The sequence below is a fragment of the Rhinichthys klamathensis genome, unplaced genomic scaffold, assembly GCF_029890125.1.
Source record: "Rhinichthys klamathensis goyatoka isolate OS25496 unplaced genomic scaffold, OSU_Roscu_1.1 h1tg000114l_1, whole genome shotgun sequence".
NCBI classification, from domain to species: Eukaryota; Metazoa; Chordata; class Actinopteri; order Cypriniformes; family Leuciscidae; genus Rhinichthys; species Rhinichthys klamathensis.
The window spans coordinates 3,810,001-3,833,125 of record NW_026606651.1 but is presented as its reverse complement, the minus strand read 5'-3'; the positions used below and the strand labels follow the sequence as shown (position 1 = coordinate 3,833,125).

Below are 23,125 nucleotides of genomic sequence, written 5' to 3'. Positions count from 1 at the left end.
GCCTACTAAAACATTAATTCAAGGATTAATACATATCAAACACTATAAAAGAAGGGATGATTACATAGGGAAATTAGATAGGCTACATGTTGTATGTCTCAAGTAAGTAATCATACAACCGAGTAGGAAAAGGCTACATATCTATTTCTATCATAAAGCACGCATAAAACAGTATAAAGACACTATATAAGACAGATATTTATAATTAATTTTAACGAGTTATAATTAAATATTCATTTTTCCCTTGAGCAAATTTTTTAGAGCTACAAATATTAAAACACTGTTTTAATATACAGTATGTATATATATATATATACACATATTAAAACAGTGTTTTAATATTTGTAGTTCTAAAAAATTATAGGCCTGGTTTCACAGACAGGGCTTAGATTAAGCCAGGATTAGGCCTTAGTTCAATTAGGACATTCAGTAGCTTTTATAAACGACCAACTTAGAAAAAAAACATTACTGGTGTGGATCTTGAGACAAAATATTGGCAGCAACATATTTTAAGATATTGCTTTCAGTTAAAACAGCTCAAACATGCATTTTAGACTAGATTTAAGCCTTGTCTATGAAACCAGGGGATAATTCTTATAATTATATTCTTTTTAACATATATAATTAAAATAGTAGGCAGACTATATGTAGTTTTAAAGACTACCAATCTACTGTTCTGATTTGATTTAGAAAAGATTCATAGTTTGGCTTCGATAACTCTGTAATACAAGCATCTGCTAATTTACTTTAAAATAAATTTAAAGATACACCAACGTAAAATTAAGTGTCGGACATTCTTTTTATTTTATGAATAAAATCAGTAAGTCACATTTTTGATGGCAAAATGATAGGCTTTTTTAAACATCAAGGCAGAAAAAAATTAAGAGATGCATTTTTTTTGCAGACATCCATTACCGTGATAAAGAGCTACAGTAAAAAATAAACAGCTACAGTAGCTACTAAAGAGTCTTTGGGATTCATAAAAGTTTGTAGCTAGAAGGAAAAGAGAGGCAGAGCCTCTGATACAAAAGACAAATCACATCACTTTGTCCTTCCACCACTAGCAGCCTAAAAACTCACAGTGCAAATATTTTACCTCAGAAGAGAGAGAGAGACACTACTCTATGACAGCCTGACTCTTCAAAAGCTATATTCCTCAGAATGAATCTTCATCTATTAATTCAGCAGTCTAAATACTGATACAAAATTAATGATAAAAAACAAACAAACAAACAATAAACAAAAATACAGTTGCCCCAATCATTGCTCTTGTAGGGAACAATGTAAATACACCTGACTAGGTTTGAACAGGAATTGGTTGCTGATTCATAAGAGCCATAACAGGAGAGTTGTATATTTGAAAAATAAAAAGTAATTCTATGCAGTAAATTTTGCATAAGGAATAAATAACCTCTGAGCTCGCCCTGTCTTCAAACATCTGCATGCTCACTTATTATATATGATAACATTTAGTCATTTACCACGATTCAATGACATGGTTGAAAACCTTTCAGTTAATTCAGGGAAAGTGCGGAAGCTAAAAAACTCCAACTCTGACTGTTATAGCAGGAGTTGGTGTATAACGGAGAATTTATCTTTATCTTCATCACACCAAGCTAGATGCTTTTCATCAGATGGAGGGTAATGTTTGGGTCTTTAATTATCTTACAGCTTATTGATGATCTTCTCAGCTGAAGTCAGTGATATTTGTGAGCTGCTGTTCCTGATATTCATAAGTTGTGGTGGTTATTTTTGAAGAGTACACGTGGATATGCTGTTCTTGGGTCGCTGGTGTTCAGTTGGTGCAGGTGTTGATGTTCTTGCCGTCAGCTGCATCGTCCACCAGAGACAGATGGTAGTCCGTGGCGAGAGTGAAATGAGAAATGCATCCCACTAAACCTCGCATGTACTGCCTGTTAGTGTGCAACGCAATCTCCTTCATCCCACCTGGAGAGACAGAGTGAAACTTTCAAACTAGACAAATACCCGCACACACACTGCTGTTCAGAAGTCAGTAAGATTTTTTATTATTACATTTACATTTATTCATTTAGCAGACGCTTTTATCCAAAGCGACTTACAAATGAGAACAATAGAAGCAGTTAAACTAACAGTAGGACAACAATATGTAAGTGCTATAACCCCTCTCAGTTTAACTTTATTATGTTTTTGAAAGAATCTCTTATTGCTCACCAAAGCATAATTTATTTGATTACAGTAGAGTAAAACTGAAATATGATTACAATTTAAAAGAAGTCTTTTCTATTCAAATATATTTTAAGATGTAATTTATTCCTGTGATGCAAAGCTGAATTTTCAGCATCATTACTCCAGTCTTCAGTGTCACATGATCCTTCAGAAATCATTCTAATATGCTGATTTGATACTCAAGAAATATTTATGAGTATTTAACAATGTTGAAAACAGTCGTGCTGCTTTATATTTTTGTGGAAATCTTGATACAGTTTTGCAGGATTCTTTAGAAAGTTCAAAAGAACAGCATTTATTTGAAATAGAAATCTTTTAAAACATTATAACTGTCTGTACTGTCACTTTTGATTAATTTAACGCATCCTTTCTGAATAAAATAGTTAATTTTTTTTGTCCGGTAGTGTAATTACATTTTTTTATTTTAACATCTATTGTCATTATTATCAGCATAATTAAAGTCACCATGAAATCAAAATGGAAAACTCTTGTATTTTATGGAATATTGCAGTATCTATTATAAATGATTTATCTGTGCTCATCACTAGTTTTTTACTCTTGTTCCCCTAATAATCTTTAATCAAAATGACTTCCCCTTCCTCTCACAGCATCATCTCTTCTCTTCTCTGATGATGTGTTTACTGGCGTGAGGGCGGGGCAACCTGTCACTCACGAGATCCACCAATAGCAAACCACAACCATCCAATCAATTCCCCATGACAATATCAAGTCCCACCCTACATCTTTTCTTGTTCGAGAATGGATATAATTCACAATAGGGAAGAAAACACAATCACAACTTCCTTTTCATGCTGACTTTTTTCATCTTTATCATTAAAATTAGCTTGTGTTGCTTCTTACCAATGTAAAGGTCACCGTTGATGTTGAGCTGTCTCATCTTACCCGGAGATCTGCCCGTTTTAGCTCCGTAATCATCGACAGTTAGTTTACCAGACTGGCCATCCCTTCAAACAGAGACAAACATGAAGGCTTGGTAAAACTCTGTAAAGCTACAGCGCTTTTAAATGGTGCAAATTGCCTCAAATTCATCTACATATGACAGTCTATGAAGAAAGACATGCTGAATAATGATGCTGACCTGACAGCCTTCACTCTGTGCCATTTCCCATCACTAAATGTGCCATTAACGACCACAGTGGCGGCTCCACTACCAAGATTATAACTGTAAGGAGAATAAGTGATGTTAGGGTGATGCTTTTGATCCTCTATTGTAAATTGTCTGCAAAAATGCATGAATGTAACACGCAGACGCGAGCGGACATGTCGTTATACCTGAAAATGAGCGCTCCGTCTTGAAGGCCGAGAGACAGGTAGTCACTGTTGGCTCTCATTGGACTGTCCCCCCGCCATAGTAAAAGACCGTCTTTGGACGTGCTCTTAAAACGCATGAACATGTTTGTTCTGGAACCTGATATCCTGCAGAGACATGCAACATTATATTAGGATGCATGTATGCACAGAACCTTCACATGGAGAATATAATGTGAAAGCAAAAGCACTTTACCTTTTGAGGATATCTCTGTTGTCATATGTCAGATAGCTGCGTCCAGTGAACTGAGGGATCTCTATTGATTCAGTAACAGCTGATCCAACAAAAGTAAAAGAGTGCAGAGTTATTTAACGTCCACTAGATGGCAGCACACATCATAAATTCACTAAAGCCATTCTTGTTACTCAGTAAACAAATGAGAGCCTGCCTTAAGCACTTACTGTTTAAGCAATAATTCCCACATTCTGCACAATGAGAGCACAAAACAGAATAAAATAAGCTTAAGAAAGGGTTTGAAGTGTTATGGAAGAAGTCTGCAAAGAATATCAAAGCAACGTCTCAGTCTAAAGCCAAACGCAAAATACACTCACCTAAAGGATTATTAGGAACACCATACTAATACAGTGTTTGACCCCCTTTCACCTTCAGAACTGCCTTAATTCTACGTGGCATTGATTCAACAAGGTGCTGAAAGCATTCTTTAGAAATGTTGGCCCATATTGATAGGATAGCATCTTGCAGTTGATGGAGATTTGTGGGATGCACATCCAGGGCACGAAGCTCCCGTTCCACCACATCCCAAAGATGCTCTATTGGGTTGAGATCTGGAGACTGTGGGGGCCATTTTAGTACAGTGAACTCATTGTCATGTTCAAGAAACCAATTTGAAATGATTCGAGCTTTGTGACATGGTGCATTATCCTGCTGGAAGTAGCCATCAGAGGATGGGTACATGGTGGCCATAAAGGGATGGACATGGTCAGAAACAATGCTCAGGTAGGCCGTGGCATTTAAACGATGCCCAATTGGCACTAAGGGGCCTAAAGTGTGCCAAGAAAACATCCCCCACACCATTACACCACCACCACCAGCCTGCACAGTGGTAACAAGGCATGATGGATCCATGTTCTCATTCTGTTTACACCAAATTCTGACTCTACCATCTGAATGTCTCAACAGAAATCGAGACTCATCAGACCAGGCAACATTTTTCCAGTCTTCAACTGTCCAATTTTGGTGAGCTCTTGCAAATTGTAGCCTCTTTTTCCTATTTGTAGTGGAGATGAGTGGTACCCGGTGGGGTCTTCTGCTGTTGTAGCCCATCCGCCTCAAGGTTGTGCGTGTTGTGGCTTCACAAATGCTTTGCTGCATACCTCGGTTGTAACGAGTGGTTATTTCAGTCAAAGTTGCTCTTCTATCAGCTTGAATCAGTCGGCCCATTCTCCTATGACCTCTAGCATTAACAAGGCATTTTCGCCCACAGGACTGCCGCATACTGGATGTTTTTCCCTTTTCACACCATTCTTTGTAAACCCTAGAAATGGTTGTGGGTGAAAATCCCAGTAACTGAGCAGATTGTGAAATACTCAGACCGGCCCGTCTGGCACCAACAACCATGCCACGCTCAAAATTGCTTAAATCACCTTTCTTTCCCATTCTGACATTCAGTTTGGAGTTCAGGAGATTGTCTTGACCAGGACCACACCCCTAAAGGCATTGAAGCAACTGCCATGTGATTGGTTGATTAGATAATTGCATTAATGAGAAATTGAACAGGTGTTCCTAATAATCCTTTAGGTGAGTGTAATGTGAAATATGCAATGGTAAGTAGTCTGCACTGTTTTCAGTTATCATCATTCAGTTATTTGCATTTCTTTTATGTAATTTTGTATTTAAAAAAGCCTGATGAAATAATAAGCCATTATAGGAGCATATACAGTATATCCTTTAGAGTTGTGTGTGTGTTTTCTCACCTTTCTGGCAGTGTTTCCCATCATACCCAAGCGCACAGTCACAGTCGTATCCGTCCCACTTGGGTCTGCATGTTCCCCCATTAGCACACGGGTTCTCCACACATGGGTGAGCTGCGTTCAACACGTTCACCCCAAAAGCCTGACCTGGATTCAGCTCTATACTGCGGTCATTCAGAGAGATCTGGGTCAGGAGGAAAGACTGGAAATTATTTTACCATTTTAAGATGAAATCTGCACATGGATCACACACAAACAGTAGTAAACAGTCAGATTCTGATGATTAAAGGGTTAGTTGCCCTAAAAATGAAAATTCTGTCATCATTTACTCGTTCCAAACCTGTAAGACTTTCGTTAATCTTCAGAACACAAATGAAGATTTTCTTGATGAAATCTGAGAGATTTCTGTGCCTCCATTGACAACTACCACTTTGACGCTTTAAAAAAGGTCCTAAAGAGATCGTAAAACTAATCCATATGAATTGAGCGGTTTAGTCCAAATTTTCTGAAGAGACTCGATCACTTTATATGCTGACCAGATTGAATTTAGGCTTTTGTTCACATATAAACATTGATCAGCGACCATGAAAAGACGCTTAACAGTACTTGCTTGACGTACAAGAACAAACCTCATTGGTTCTTGCTGAAGCTCAAACATGATGCGTAACACGAGAATGAACCTCATTGGTTCTTGCTGAAGCTCAAACATGATGCGTAACACGAGAATGAACCTCATTGGTTCTTGCTGAAGCTCAAACATGATGCGTAACACGAGAATGAACCTCATTGGTTCTTGCTGAAGCTCAAACATGATGCGTAACACGAGAATGAACCTCATTGGTTGTCACACGTCAAACAAACATGCTTGAGCTTCCGTTTACCACAACTGATGTGTGAGTTGATGAATGTTTATATGTGAATAAAAGCCTAAATTAAATCTGTTCATCATATAAAGCGGAATGACACGAGAGTGAGTAAATGATGACAGAATTTTCACTTTTGGGTGAACTATCCCTTTAAAGCTCCTGTGATGCAGCTAACACTAACTACACATCTTCGGTCTCATATTGAATTAACTGCAGTTGAATTTAAGCTACTTAAAATCATGATTATTTGTTAACGTTGTTATGTGGATGTCAGGGGGCTTTGGGTGTTTGTAGTATCTTTAACCAGTATCTACTGTCTAAACTAGTACCTTCTGAACCGTTCCACTGAAGGGTCTCAGGACGCCAGCGCTCGTCTTAGTAATATCATAATTAGGAACTCCTCCAATATACAGAGGAGAACTACACTTTATCTGTGTAAATGCACCCTGAGAAAGAGAAGAGAGAGAAAGATGATTATTATTATTATTACAATATATACATACAAAATAACCTAAGAAAGCATTCAGATCCCTTGTATTATACATTTATTTCTGATAGAATAGATTTTGTTGTCATTATCTGATGCACAATAGCCCATACAACATGAAAAGTGTTAAAAGGTTTTCAGTCTGTCATTAAAGCAATAAATAAAATAATATACAAGAATGTAGTCCAGTTCTAAATGTGTATATTGGAAATAAATGTGTAAAGGTATATGACTATATTCATTTAAAATCCAAATACACTACCAAAAAGTTAAGATTGTTTTTAAATTAGAGCAAGGGCACATTCAATTGATCAAAAGTGACATGCTAAAAAAGATTTATATTTCAAATAAATGCTGTTCTTCTGAACTTTCTATTCGTTCATTTTTATAACAGTTTCCAAAAAATATATTTAAAAATATAAAAATAAATATAAAAAAAATATTACCCACAGCACGAATGTTTTAAACATTGCTAATAATCAGAAATGCTTCTTGAAGCAGCAAATTAGACTGATTTCTGAAGGATCATGTGACACTGAAGACTGGAGTAATGATGCTGACAATTCAGCTTTGATCACAGGAATAAATGACATTTTACAATATATTACAATACAAAACAAATTGTGATAATATTTCACAATATTACTATACTATGTTACTGTATTTTTGATCAAATAAATGCTGCTTTGGTAAACATAAGATACTTTTATCCCCCCCCAAAAAATTAAACGTACCAACCCCAAACTTTTAAACGCTAGTGTATATGATTAAAAATAATATAAAAATCTCTTCACCTCTGCCATGCCTTCCACTGGTCTCTGGTTGTCTACCTGTAGAATGCCATTTTTTGCTGTTCGAGACACACGCAACTCATGCCACACATCCAAAGTGACGGCCTCTTCACTCCTGTCAACAGAAGCAAAAATATAGTTTCTGGTCCTACACAATATTTGACAGCTGTGGATTCACAGTCATCTACTAAAACGGGAAAGGGACTCAAATGTTTAGCATTTCCACTGTATACTCAACCTGATAACACTGGCACCCGAGCCGCAGTCGAAGCGAAACTCCACATATCCGTCCACCAGGCTGACTGACAGGAAGTCCCGGCTGGCGGCATCATCGGTGTAGAGGAGCGTGCCGTCGGGATTGGTCGGCTGGAAGGTCACCTCAAACTCCATGAAGGACAGGTAGTTGTGGGAGGGCTGAGGCCAGGGGGCGCTGGCGTACGAGAACATGCTCTCGTTAAACTGGGGTAGAGACAACAGGAAACCTGGAACCATTGAGAAATATGAAGTCGGGTCAGTGGCTGCATCCAAAATCGCATACTTCCACACTATATAGTAGGTGAAAAACAGTATGTGACAAAAGTAGTGTATGTCTGAATTCACAGTACTCATAAAAGAGTAGGCAAAAAGTACCCGGATGATCTACTACTTCCAGCGAGATTATTTTGCATAAGATGGACACTTTACTATCCCATGAGGCCACGGGAGAGAATTTGTGAATGGCAGTGAAGTGACGTAACTGACGCTGGTCGGTCACATGATAATGACAGCATGGTGAATGTAGTATGTCCAGATTACACTCATACTATATAAAACATATTTCTTTAGCGGTCGTGAAGTAATTACTTATTCAAAATAAGTACCTAGTATGTGATTTCCGACGCAGCCAGTGTGATTGGTCGCAATTGGTGGATAAAAATGGCATTTGCAGTTGATATTTATGATCTGACATTTCTGATAAACGATATTTATAATATTGCAATATTCATTTTGAAACCTGAAATTGTAATTGTACAATTACTTCTTCCTCATTTGTTAATATGTTCACAGATAACTGCAGATTTATGTGTTTTTAGTGTCTACGTAAATAAGTTTATTATTCTGTGCAGTTACAATTGTATTTATTATTATTGCTACTTCATTTGTCATGGTTCCTGAATGTGAACTGTATGTATGTCATATATATATATGTTTTTCCACTGTGGTGTTTTCGTTTCTTCTCTTGTGAAAAAGAAGTGTGGTTAGTTGTATTAAATGTGCACTATAAATCCTAAAAGCATGTTTTTTGGAAAAAAAAAAAATATTTGCAGATAGAGTACATTTTAATGACCATTTCTTAAAAAGTGCACTTTTAAATCATTATGTTTTAATCTTTAGTCGTGCTTTAAAGTACACTTATTTTGATGTGATGACTAACATACTAAAGCACATGTAAAGTACTTGATTATAATTTTAACTTTAGTGTTTTTTGAGATTACATTTAAAGCAAATATATTTTAAATGTACTAAATTGCAACTTTATCATTACATATGTAAAATTGCATATATATCTAAATGCATGACATACATGTTTCAATAGAAATTACAGTAGTATATTTTAGTTATACCATAAATGCTTGTCAGTACACTAACCATATTTCAAAGACACCATAAGTAATTATGCAATTACATATAAAGATGTACTTAAGCGGGTCAAAAATGCACTCTGAAGTTTAGATAACTGCATTTAATATAAATTTAAGCTATAATACATTTTCATTGAATTATAACATGCAATTAAGTGTCCAATTCTATAACAATAGGTTTGCATTTAAGTATATTCTTTCAAAAATATATTATTTCTGTAATAAGTACTCTTTTTAAAAGTATGCAGAAATGTGTTACTTTTTCACAAGGATTCCCCAGCACACAGGAGGGAAGAGATATTAAAAACCACTTGACTTAGTATATACTAGAAATTATAAATGTGAGTGGTTCTTGTTACTGCCACAAAGCGTGTGTGTGTGTGTGTGTGAGGGTGACTCACTCTCCTCACAGAGGAAGCCCTTATAGCCCAGAGGGCACAGGCAGATGAAGCCATCGGCTCGGTTGGCAAAGCAGATTCCTCCATTAGCACAGGTGACCTTCTCACACACACTGTTGCTGCACTCGCCTGAAACACACAGAAGAGAGGAAGATGCTTTGAACACATACACAGTGATCCCTATAAGTATGTGGACATTTAAACATGCCTATATATCATTGCATTAGATCACTACACTACGGATAAAGTTTGGGGTCAGTAATGTTTTATAATTTTAATAATAAAATGAAGTCTCAGCAAGGGTGTGTTTATTTTGGTCAAAAATACAGTAAAAGCATTATTGTAGTGAAATATTATTACAATTTAAAATAACTTTTTCTATGTTAATATATTTTAAAATGTCATTTATGTAATTTATTCCAGTGATGCATTCTTGTCACTTTTGATTAATTGAATGCATCCTTGCTGAATAAACGTATAAAAAAAAAAGTATCTTACGACCACAAATTGCGAATGTTAGTGTAAAATATTTACTTTTACCTCCTGAGATTTTAAGCAGGTAAACAAATAAAAAGTGTTTTATTTTTATTGCTATTACTTTTAAAATTACCGTATGTATTTTAATTTTACATTTATGATTTAATTGATAGCTTTTCATCAACTCAAAATAGCAAAGCAAGTGATATTTATTCCAAAGAAAAATAAACATGCATACTTTAAACAAAACATTTGAGAAAAAGAAGAAACTTTAGACAAAACTTATTTGGACACACTTATAGTTATTCTCCAACTAACCAATGTCTGCTCCGCTCAGTGCATTTCCTTTAGGCCAGGGTCGGATGTCAGAGGCTTTACTGTTGACCGTCAGACTCTGCATGCAGCCCTGAAACCCACGATTGGTCCCCACTGCCCTCACCAGCCAATAGCCATTCGGAGCACCACCCAAAAACAAAGGCGTGCGGAATGTTATTTTAGTGTACTGACCCTGAGAGAGAGAGAGAGAGAGAGAGAGAGAGAGAGAGAGAGAGAGAGAGAGAGAGAGAGAGAGAGAGAGAGAGAGAGAGAGAGAGAGAGAGAGAGAGAGAGAGAGAGAGAGAGAGAGAGAGAGAGAGAGACAAAGAATAGAGGTTGTTAGATACATTTTATAGTCCTGGGGCCAGTTGCATAACATAGCCATTATGTTAAGACAGCATCTTAAGATCTAGTATGAGCCACTAGCAGTTAGTCAAGGGGCAACCAGTCTTACTTTTTGGCATCAAATTAGGCCAGTCTATGTTTTTATGTAACTGATTTTTTAAAAAGGTTATGAACAGTCTTATTTATGTTATGTCTAACTTGTAAGACTAGCAACCAGCCCCTGGATGCTGATTGGTCAATGCAGTGTATGACACAAAACCAACTGTGTACGTGTGAATATCACGGTATGCTGTGTTTGTGTATTAGGGCATGCGTACCTGAGAACGGCCTGATACCGGTGTGTCGTTATCTAATCGTAGCCAGCCATTCATGCCGTCTCGAAATATTGTGACAGTGTGCCACCGACCAATCACAATGGAGCTGTCACTCACGATCTGCGCCGCCCCCGTACCGCAGTTAAACCTGCGCACATGATAGTCAAGATCAATTACTAATAATCAATCTAAATTCAGAGAATTAAAAAAATTAAGAAATGAATCAAGACTCAATAGCAGAAGTATAATTTGCACTTGCAAGGAAGCAAAAAAAATATTTTATGTAAAACAATGAAAAAATTATAGTTTTAGCTAAATAGATGAATAGATATAAGTGGAAAGAACAATCATGATTCAATATAAGCAACAGAGCAACAAACAAACAAATGATGACAATCCAGTATGCAAATATTAATAGGATTGTGTGTGAATGTATGTATTGTAATAGTTCATAAGGTCTGTATGAAGTATGAAGTACAGTTATTTCAAATACAGAGCACATCTAAGGTGCAAAATGGCTACAAACCAAAGCTTGGTTGAAATCTACATGAACTGAAAAGTAACATCAGGAAATTGTGGAGATTAAAGTGTTTGCAAGAACCATAATTAAGACTCAAATTAAATTGGAGATACCTGTAGTGTAGTTTCCCCCGTACGAGGGCCAGGGAGGTGAAATCTCCTCGACCATGTTCATTCTCTCCACAATACAACAGCAATCCATCCTCAGCCTCTGCCTGAGAGGTCAAAGCAGTGATTCATAAGAGTCCGGACTCATAAACCTCTCAAACGCTTCAAAGTCTGCCTGTATATGTGATTATACCTTAAACTCCAGGCTGATCTGGAAGCCCTGGTACGAGTTTTTAAGGGGTTCAAACGTCATGTGAGAATAGCCATAGAACTTCGGGAAATTTACCATCAGACCTGCAGAACACAGATGTGTGGTTACATTAGTTTTGAAATCTTTTTTTGCATACACACCCTCAGTATACTGTGTTACATTACTTGGGAGTCTATAGAGCCAAACACTGTGACTGAAGGTCATGGAAAATGATTTCTTTCAGTCCGTTTGGACAAGCTTTCTGGCCCGGTATCTTCTTCTGTGACGGAGTTGGGGTTACAGAGCGTTTCATCTCTTGGGCACAAATCCCATAGTTCATTACTGCCATGTCACATTCACACACAGAGCTACAACATGACTCTTAGCACAAACCCTAATTAAACCCAAACTGAAGGGCACCTAAACTACTGTTCAAAAGTTTGAGGTCGGAAATATTGTGAAATTTTATTCAAATTTAGACTGTTTTGTATTTAAGTATATTGTAAAATGTAATTTATTCCTGTGATCAAAGCTAAATTTACAGCATCATTACTCCAGTCTTCAGTGTCACATGATCCTTCAGAAATCATTATAATATGATTTGCTGCTCAAGAAACATTTCTTACCATTATCAATGTTGAAACCTGTCATGCTGCTTAATATTTTTGTGGAAACTGTTTTTGTGCACAATTCCTTTTTTTTTTCATTATTCTTTGATGAATAGAAAGTTCAAAAGAACAGCAATTATTTGAAATGTCTTTTGTAAAATTGTACATGTCTTTACTTTTGATTAATTAAATGTACCCTTGCTTAAAAAATATTAATTTCTTTCAAAAAAAAAAAAAAAAATTCTGACTCCAGCCAAACTGTTGCTAGTGCTACAAATAAAAGGTCAGAAAATACACTTTTAACAGATATTAATATTTAAAATCGACCATCTTTCTCCACTAGGAATATAGACTAAAAGAAAGACAGACCACAACAGAAGTCCAACAAAAATGCCCTTAAAAGCATATATATATATATATATATATATATATATATATATATATATTGCGACCACGAATTAAGAATTTGTTCCCATGACAAAAACAATTTTTTCCCTCATTTTAGTAAATGGTGACCAAGTTGAACTAATTCGTTTCCTTGTTTTGATATAGCCTAACTAAAACTAGGACAAATTATTACAACGTGGCCACGATTCACTTAAAACTATAGAGAACGAATTAGTAAAATGCGCTGACATAGTAATAAGTCAAGGAAACGAATTGTTAATTCATGACCACGTCCATGATATACATATTTTTTGTCCGCATGTCATGTCAGGGCCCCATAGTGTAAGTTTGGAACTAATGGAAAGCATAAGTGCTCCCCCTAGAGGCTGAAGGAATATGTGTTATATATATATATATATGTCTACTAGGCTTTTATTACCCAAGATGATGTTACTTTTGACACTCAAAATTAGTTCAGCTCACTAGAATAATGAGATTTCAAGAAATGGCAATTTTCAGCAAAACTTGTATTGCATTTAAACATATTGAAACTGGTATGCAATACTGTGAGAGATTTAGAACAATGAAGCAATATCTAGTCTGTGGAGTCAACTTGTTTTAAAAATGTTATTGAGCTCGCTCTGAAAAGGTTAGACAGAAAGAGAAATCCCAGGGGAATATACAACAGCACATGCAAACCGCCATTCTCAAAGATTACACACTCCCAACAGACCTCAGAGAAGACAAGAGAGAGACAGATGGAGGAAACAATCAAATGAAAAAGGAAAAGAGACAAATTCTTCAAGCATCTGAGAGAGTGGTTAGTAGATTTCTAAGGTTCTTGATCTTATTTAATCAAACTTTTGGAGAAATGTGTTGGTTAGTTTGGGGTTGCTGCAACCCACGAAAAAACAACAACAACAAAAAAAAAACATGTAGCAAGTTGCAACACCGTAAAAGTAGCCCAATTCCACAGGAAAACTGCAGACTTGGCAACACTGGACACAGTTCACACTTGTTTAACCAGTCAGCAAAACACTGGGTGCTTCTCAATACTCAAATTGATGCTTCCTCGTACTCAGCCATCTTGAAGGACATCTCAATTGTCTAATTACGCCGCGAGGAATGAGGAAGCTTCCTGAGGAGTCATAAACGAGGATACACAGGTGTATCCTTCCCTCGCATCTTAAGGGGGATAGTTCACTTTGAAATTAATTTTTGATATGTTTTAGCTTACCTCAAGGGCATCCAAGATGTAGGTGTCTTTGTGTCCACAGTATTTTCAATTTTGATATTTTTAGGTCAAACCGTTGTTGTCTGTCGGTCATATAATGCAGGTCTATGGTCACCACCTCAAAGAGCATGCACAGAGAAGTCCAAATTAAACATGATTTAATGACTCGTAAATGTAAGTACACATTGATGGCCTAAGACACGAAACGAGCGGTTTGTGTGAGAAAACGAACAGTATTTATATCGTTTTTACCTCTTGTAAACACAGCCACGTCCAAGTGATCTGAGGGCGCGGGTGGTTCGGTCTTCCGGAAAGCGTCGGAAGTGAAACCTCGCGCGTGTACGTCACTCATTGTTTACACAGAGAAGAGATTGTAGGTAAGACGGCTAATTAAAAGGGTACTAATTTGCGCTTATTCGGGGATGTTTAAACCGTCGTAAAAGAAAACAATTCCAAAAAAATAAAACAATTGTATGAGTGACGTACACACGCGAAAGATCACTTCCGGTGCTTTCCGGAAAAGACCGAAGCGCTCGCGCCCTCAGATCACTTGGACGTGGCTGTGGTTACAAGAGGTAAAAACGATATAAATACTGTTCGTTTTCTCACACAAACCGCTCGTTTCGTGTCTTAGGCCATCAATGTGTACTTACATTTACGAGTCATTAAATCATGTTTAATTTGGACTTCTCTGTGCATGCTCTTTGAGGTGGTGACCATAGACCTGCATTATATCAGCCTTTCTCAAAGTGGGTGCCGCGGCACACTGGGGTGCCCCCTGACTTTGTCAGGGGTGCCGCCAAAAAATTACGTAGGCTAAAAAAAAAATATATATATATATATATATATATATATATACAGTATATATATATATATATATATATATATATATATATATATATATATTTGAATTTACATAAATACATTCTTCTTTTTAAACATATGAACGTATTAATAAAATTGTAAATTCATTTTAGATAAATATATATATATAAAATTAACCATAAAAATCCGTCTCACAAGACCGAAGCAAGACACACACACAACTTGACGCAAGTGACGCAACCCATAGCAACGCGTTATAGCAACAACACCGACCGCGCGAACGCGCGTCACACAGCAACTGCAGGCTCTGACAAACACACATACAAACTATACTACCGGTATACTTCTGCATAACGTGTCTCTTTTTACAACAAAAATGTGAATTCTGCCGGTATTCAGACAGTCCCATGCATACAGATACAGATCCGGCCTACAATCGCCTACGTTGGCCGAAATTTGTTTGACATTTCTAATAGTAAACACAGCCATGTTGAAGCCTGCAGTAATGTTTTTCATTGATGTTATGGCAGTCCACTCTGCTTATTGTTTTTCGAGAATCTTGCACTCCTGTTTGTCATTGTGCACGAAACTTCATGCCAATAAATCATCAGAAATATTGCTGACTTGTGCGCGTCTCAAGCGCACTCTTTACGCTCGTCCTCCTAATGCCTGTTAGTTGTCCGTGGATTTGCCTATATTTGGCGCTGAAAATGGAAACGTCTTTAGACATGGAAAATCGATTTTACAATCGATTCAATGAACGTCGGTTTATGTCTCAAAAATCGATCAGGATTTTTTCACAAAAGTGATAGCCCTGTAAAGTTGTTATTATTATTGTTATTGTTATTTACAGTTCGTATTATGCTCTGTTCATTACTGTTCTGTCTAAATAAACAGGACATTTGCATTTACATTTGGGTTATGCAGTGTTTTTAATTTATATTTTACACTGGGGTGCCTTGAGATTTTATGCACTTTTGAAAGGTGCCCCGACTGAAAAAAGTTTGAGAAAGGCTGCATTATATGACCGACAGACAAGAACGGTTTGACCTAAAAATATCAAAATTGAAAATACTGTGGACACAAAGACACCTACATCTTGGATGCCCTTGAGGTAAGCTAAAACATATCAAAAATTAATTTCAAAGTGAACTATCCCTTTAAGGGGGTGGAGCTAAGACAGAGGAAAGAGAAGAAAGGAAACCAGGATGCGCAAATAAGAAATGAGAAGCACCCTCTATCTGCATGGTTAATGTTGCATGTTTAGGTTTGCAGACATGTGTCCTTAGAGGGCAGGGTGTCGGTGAGAGGACGCGGTCTAATTCAATAACACCATTTAAAGGGATACTTCACCCAAAAATGAAAACTCTGTCATCATTTACTCACCCTCAAGTCATTCTAAACCTGTTTGACTTTTAAAAGTCAAGATATTTTGAAAAACATTGGGAACCAAACAATATTGGAGCCCATTGACTCCAATATTGACAATATGCCCATTGACAATATGAACAAAAAATAAAATGCTCAAAATATCTTCTTTTATATTATACAGAATAAAGAAACAAACTGTTTTGGAACAAGATGAGGGTTACCACAACAAAACAAAACAAATTAAGGCTAAATAGAAATATTTAACAAAAAATAATAATAATGAAAATGACAAAAGCATAAAAACTAAATTACTCAAATTAAAATGAAACCTGAAAATATAAAAATAAAAGCTATTCAAAATATTAATAAATACAAGAGTTGTATATAAATACTAAAATAACGCTGTTCCAACCTGGTCAACCAAAGTTAACTATTAAATATGATGAAATATATAAAAACATCTAAATGCTCATTTCTATAGCTGGCACTGCACACATTACATGCATATAAATTTATTTGAGTATCTTTGAAATTTGAATATTTCTTTGAAAATCATCAATTCAATTCAATTAATATTTACATTCAATATCAAATTGCAATTGTTTTCCTGTTTTCTACCTCAATTCAAATTCTGGAATTTAATTAGAATTTAAAAGACATATTTCAGTTTTCAACCCAGGTTTTCCCCATGTTCCAAAACAGGGACTAAATTGAAACCGCTGTTATTTTAGTATTACTGATATACTATTATAGTTTCTTTTTAAATATTTTGAATTTAATTTTTATTTTGTTTTGAGTGTGAGTAAATGATAACCAATTAAAATTGTTGGGTAACCTATCCCTTTAAGTCTCCTGGAATGTTAGCAAACCGGTAAAATCACTTCCAGATGAATTTTTGTGTTGCGAAGCCCCGCCCACAGTGAAATCGTATTAGTAATCTAACAAAACTATCAAATACTACACACAGCATATTCACTCTGAAACAGACAGAACTAACTAACCTTCTGAGCAGAGTTCTCCCTGGCGACCGAGGTTGCAGTGACATCGAGAGCCGCCGGTATCGTAATCATTGATGCAGAAGCTGTCAGGAGGGCAGACCGTCTCGTCACATGACACGTCGTAGACCCGTGGTCTTTCCCCTTTCCACGGTGTCATTGACGGGCTGGGAGATGGCACCGCAGGAGGAGGCGTAGTAGGAGCGGCGCCTGTCAGTATAACCGGTGTGGTGGTTGTCCTGGAGGCGGAGCTAGCGACCGTTGTCATGGTTATAGTTGTTGTTGATGAGATATTTTGGGAAGCAGGTGTACGCATCCTATAAATAACATTTCCGTTACCGGGAGTCCCGATGCGGGAGCGTAGCTGAGACCGCCTGCCACTTTTCTTACTGTTAGGAATCTTAATCTGCAAAAAACAGAATGCCAGAAAAATTAATAACAGCACATACTGAGTGACAATATGTTGTCTATTGTGTATACAGTTGTATTTATAGAATTTTTATAGAGTTTTGCCTCTTCTAATGTGTTTTAGGTTTCTTTAAAGGGGTCATGAACTACATTTTTAAAATTATTTTATAATGTTTCCTGAGGTGCACTTATTAAAGGAACACTCCGACTTTTTGGGACTTTAGCCTATTGGGCGGAGTGATAACCGCAGCACCTGAGACGAACTCTCTGCTCCTCACCACGGCGCGTCTCAGGTGCTGCGGTTATCACTCCGCCCAAGTAGCAGTGCTTCGCCTTCAGAGAATATAGTTCCCAGGATTTATACGGTTAAAATATGTCTGTGTCTCATGTGACTTCGTTTTTTGTACACTCTGTGACTATACAAATCACAACATGTAAATAGGAAAATGTTTGTGTTATTTTGTCACTTATTTGGATTAGTATGCTAGCTGCAACCATTTACATCCCGTCTTTGTGCTAAGCTAGGCTAGCGGTGGGTGCGTCAAACAGACTTATAGCACGCACGGAGATGGAAAAGGTATGTATGGACTTATCTAACTCTGGGGGATAAGGTGAATAGGCTAAAGTCCCAAAAAGTCGGAGTGTTCCTTTAAGTTAGTATGATTTTAACATCATTGAAGGGGCGTGTCTGTTGGGAGACTTCAGTGTAAACGCCCACCGCTGTGATTGGCTATCATATTTGCATATGAAATAAGTATTACACGTGAAACTCTCTCAATTATCTGTTGAGCATATAAATGCAGTGATCTTATCGATAATTGCACTCTCACGAAGGCTTTCATCGTAACTAACAGTGCAAACATGATGTAAATAAGAGATTCATTGTGCAGTGTAGACAGCATCATTGATTATAATATTTGGTGAGAGTCCAGAACTCAGTCACTGATAAACTCGCGCTGTGATTGACAACTCCAGCGATTATAAAGGGAGCGTTCTTTGATTACTTTCTGTAGGCCTATATAACTTAAAGGTGACCTATAATTCAAAATTGAATTTACCTTGGTATAGTCAAATAACAAGAGTTCAGTGCATGGACATGACATAGAGTGAATCTCAAACTTAATTCACGTTTATGAAAAACACCCCTGAAAAACGGTCGGTTCTCCACACAATACCGACTGTGACGCAACAGTCGGGATCATTAATATGTACGCCTCCAAATATTTGCATAATGCCAGCCCTCAATGCCAGGCGGAACTGCGCAGCCGAAGCATGGCAGTTGCTCAGTGTGGATGTACACATGAACACAAAAGTATTTTTTAGTTTCTTCATCTGAGCCTCTGAAGAAACAATGGGTTAATTTTATTTTCTCTGGAAATTTCCAAACATTTCACCGACTGTTTCCTCAACTTGGGCAAATACAGAGCTGGCCTCGGATCGAGCTACCAAGCAACACTTTCTGATGTGTAATTGTTCAAGTTCAGACAGGTAATCTTTCTCTCAAAATCGTGACTAAACTATCAGCTTCACATCGTTTCTTTTAGTAGGATGAAAATAATCGTATTTAAATTGTGAACAAATTATATACAGAAAGCGATCAAAGAACAATCTTTCCACACAGCGCGAGTTTATCTGGACACTTGCCAAACTCGTTATGAAATCAATGACGCACGTTACTGCACAACGAAGCTCTTACTGTATTTACATCATCGTGTTTGCATTGGTGAAAGCAGAGAGAGTGCAGAAACTGCTTTGCAATGATTAGATCTTCATTCTCGCTATCAACACACTGTCATCTGCTCAATGCTCATCACGGCAACATTTTATGTGATGGGAATAGATCTAAATACTTTAAAAACATCTCACGATTCGTTAATCTCGATAGCTGTTATAGTAAAAACGTATAATAGCAGTAGTAAAAGTATTCGGGAGAGAGTTTCACATGTAATGCGTAGCTATTTCATATGCAAGCATGTCAGCCAATCACAGCAGAGGCCACGGTTACACTGAATCCCACAGCAGACACGCCCCTTCAAACAGAGTGTTCAAATCAGAGGCTAAAAGCAGGCTAGGAAAAATGCCATTTATTTCTAAATTATGATTATTTTTTATCTAAAAAACATACTAACATTATAAGGGTAACCCAGGAAACATTGTAAAAAAAAAAAAAAAAAAACATTCTAGGGCACCTTTAATCACAATTTAAATAACATATTATTTTCATGCTACTAAGAGAAACAATGTGAAGTTGACAGTTTAACTTTAGTCACTGGCTTGATTTACTAATGCAGTAAACAGCAATAAACGATTTTGAGACAAAGAACGTCTGGCTGTACATAAACCATTACATATCAGAAATCCCTGATAACAGATCAGGCATTAGAATTAACACAGTTACTTACATGTTGTGGCATCACTGTCGTGTCCATAACTTACAGTAAAATTCTGTTTGCAAAGCCTGCGCCGAAATTGTGACTGATTTACCAAATAATCCACAGTGAAATGAACCGAACCAACTAATAATGCTCTACTGAGACATTCACATAGTTGAAAAAGATAAATAACCCCATTCCTAGCATTAGTATCCTATGGAAGGTAATGTTATTTTTAGTCCAATGATCCTGCATCTCTCTTTTCTCCTTCTCATCTCACTAATGTGCCAGTGGGCGGGGCCAAAGAAAGACACGATGATGTAGAAGTAGGCATTGATTTTCTTCTGCAGAGGTGGTCAAGTCATAATGTGACGAAATCTGAAACGAGTCGTCTTCGGAGCTTGGTTACAATAAAAGCTGTTTTTGGACTAATGAGGAAGTTTTGAGTTCTGAAACTTACATGATATTTTTATTGTGCAATGACCTCTTACATGTCAAAATATCAAGGTAAATTTGATTGTAAATTTGACCCCATTAAAATCACAAAAGATCGCTCACCTCCTCAACGAAGACGTCATAGTCCGAGTCATCGATTTCAAACTCATCTTTCCTGTCAGAGTTTGAGATGTAGACGTCAGAGTCTCCACTGCCTACATCCATTGAACCTGTTTTTAAAGCAGGGGATTAATGTACTTTAAAGCAGGGGATCGTGTACTTCTGTCATTTGGCCTCATAAATACAGTTAGCAGGACAAAAAAATCACCATGATTTCATGCACAGAACACATCTGACTTTTAGAAACATAGAAGGTTTCTAAGGCTTGTTCATGTTGCACACAATTCTGATTTGTTCGTCCCTTTTGTCCACTTTCAACCACTTCTGTCCTGAAATTTTCGAGGGGAGAACCACATTTACATTCACTTTTGTCGACCGCATTTACATATGAACGCGCCTAGAGATGACTGAAAAGGGAAAGAGTTAAAAGGCATGCCCGATTCAGTTCTGAATGGCGCACAACCCTAAAGGTTACATGTGAGGTGCTCTTTATCCAGTTGTTTTTGAATCCAATTGGTTGGAAGCCGACGCCAACCGAATTATGACCAATGCTCTCTTGAACCTGTGTAGCTGAATGAGTTGCTGTGATTGGACTGTAAATGTGTGTGTAGGGGTCTATGCTCTTAATCTGTCTGCTGGAGGGTTGGGGGCGGGTAAGTACTGTAGCTGTAAGCCTCCTCAAGTGTGTTTGTGTGACATTGAGGAGGGTCTTCCTCAAAATGAGCAGGCTTTAAGATGCTTAATTTAATTAGTCTGGTCTTTCCAGCCAGCATGAACACGAAAAACCCCCTCCTTAAATCTGTGAGGAGCATCCAAACTCTAACTAGTACAATTATAAAAAACATGCAAACCACACATAAGTAGTCATTTAGACCCTTTTATCCACCGTACAAATATTATAGGGACAAATCAAGGGCACCAGCAACCTTAAGGTCATGTCCAGTGCTGTAACTTACCGAGTGTGCGCACGGGGTTGTTAATGGCACTGGGAGGACTGATCCCATGTGCGTTCACGGCTCTGATGACAAACTGGTACTCCGTGTCAGGCATCAGACCCTTGAGCACCATAGAGTTCGACTCTATTGGCTCTCTGATGTACGTCCACTCAGTGTCCATCTCCGGCCTGCAACACACACACACACACACACATTACCAAACCGTCGTCCTGCTTTCTTTGATCATGGAAAGAATTAGAGTACAGTTGTATTCTGTAAGCTTTTAACTATAAAACACTACTATTTTATTTTTTTACATTATCTGAAGAAACTGTAAGAGTTGCTTGTGGAAAATTCGCAATGATGATGCTAGGGTTTTGCAAGGACGTGGATTGGGACCCTTTTCAAAAGACTGTGATGAAGCATTTCCACAGTAATTAACATTGTAAATCTACCTTTTTAAAAAAGTACATAATACTACACTTTCTTACCTTAGCATTAAATTACAGAAAACTGGTTAACGCTGCTGCGTATGTGTTTCTAATACGATGGCTGAGGCAAATTTGACATATTTCTCTCTTTTGAACAATGTAATCAATCTCTCAATGCTTTTTCCTATTTGGAACGTCATAGTAATCTATGGTGGATTGTTTTCTGGTGCTATTGAGATAAATGGGAAAGCAAAAATGACATTTGTTGTAGTTTCATTGCATCACTATAGAAGTTTATCAAACCATGACAACTTCCGCTTCTGCTATGTTACCCAGATTATGTGAAAGGTTGTTAATCTGAGAAGCAGACAGTCTCTAGTGGGGGGTATCTCCTAATCTGCTGGAGGACACTGCTCTATTGAATCATGCTGCATAATTACGGTATCAATGAGTAAAAAAAACATGTCGATTTCAAACCCAAACGCACATATGTGGACGCCTAGACACGCTCCACTGAATATATTTAGCATTACAGATTTTTTCATGATCTTAAAAATAATAATGCATCAATCTGCTACTCAAAAAAATTATGTGACAAAAAAATGAACACATGTGCTTGCAGTATAAAACAGGTGTACAGAGTGCAATGGAACAGAACAGAGAAACGGTTTTAAAGGTTTAACAAATTTTAACTCGACACATCCTTAAAAAGCAGCACTCACTGACACACTGTTATATGGATCTATATGGATGTATGCCATTTAAAAGCTTATGTTCCATGTTGAAAGCTTATGTTAATTTTTATTATATACAAATATTCCTATATGAGAATTTTTACGGTTTATGTTAAAATGCTTGAAATTTGTACATAAATATAATATAAATATGAATCATGTCAACAAATGTATGAATGTCTTTAAAAAAAAGTGATATATGTGTATTATAATGATTTCAGATATTCATTTTAATAATTATATTTATATTAATAATAATAAATATAAATTAGTATACATTTTAAGGTACTTCTGCTGCATCACAAGTTTATGATTTTTTTAAAGAAGCATCCAAGGATGCACCTCATGAAGTTGATGAATGCCTTTAAA

General features: G+C 36.9%; 1 protein-coding gene across 1 annotated transcript in view; it reads right to left on the bottom strand.

The window, feature by feature from the left end:
• Nucleotides 1-1,791: 1,791 nt before the first annotated feature.
• The window catches only part of LOC130088181 (pikachurin), a 32,209-nt gene continuing 10,875 nt past the window's right edge, over nucleotides 1,792-23,125 (bottom strand). The window contains exons 7-24 of the mRNA XM_056254832.1: nucleotides 21,613-21,779; nucleotides 20,660-20,766; nucleotides 17,328-17,727; nucleotides 11,905-12,005; nucleotides 11,718-11,818; nucleotides 11,088-11,232; nucleotides 10,429-10,618; nucleotides 9,637-9,762; nucleotides 7,852-8,095; nucleotides 7,617-7,728; nucleotides 6,665-6,781; nucleotides 5,473-5,653; nucleotides 3,940-3,963; nucleotides 3,734-3,812; nucleotides 3,502-3,645; nucleotides 3,308-3,391; nucleotides 3,070-3,173; nucleotides 1,792-1,947 (exon numbers count right to left, since the gene is read on the bottom strand). Coding sequence (XP_056110807.1) covers nucleotides 1,796-1,947; nucleotides 3,070-3,173; nucleotides 3,308-3,391; nucleotides 3,502-3,645; nucleotides 3,734-3,812; nucleotides 3,940-3,963; nucleotides 5,473-5,653; nucleotides 6,665-6,781; nucleotides 7,617-7,728; nucleotides 7,852-8,095; nucleotides 9,637-9,762; nucleotides 10,429-10,618; nucleotides 11,088-11,232; nucleotides 11,718-11,818; nucleotides 11,905-12,005; nucleotides 17,328-17,727; nucleotides 20,660-20,766; nucleotides 21,613-21,779 — 2,578 coding nt within the window. The 3' untranslated portion in view covers nucleotides 1,792-1,795. The remainder of the gene's footprint in view (nucleotides 1,948-3,069; nucleotides 3,174-3,307; nucleotides 3,392-3,501; nucleotides 3,646-3,733; nucleotides 3,813-3,939; nucleotides 3,964-5,472; nucleotides 5,654-6,664; nucleotides 6,782-7,616; nucleotides 7,729-7,851; nucleotides 8,096-9,636; nucleotides 9,763-10,428; nucleotides 10,619-11,087; nucleotides 11,233-11,717; nucleotides 11,819-11,904; nucleotides 12,006-17,327; nucleotides 17,728-20,659; nucleotides 20,767-21,612; nucleotides 21,780-23,125) is intronic.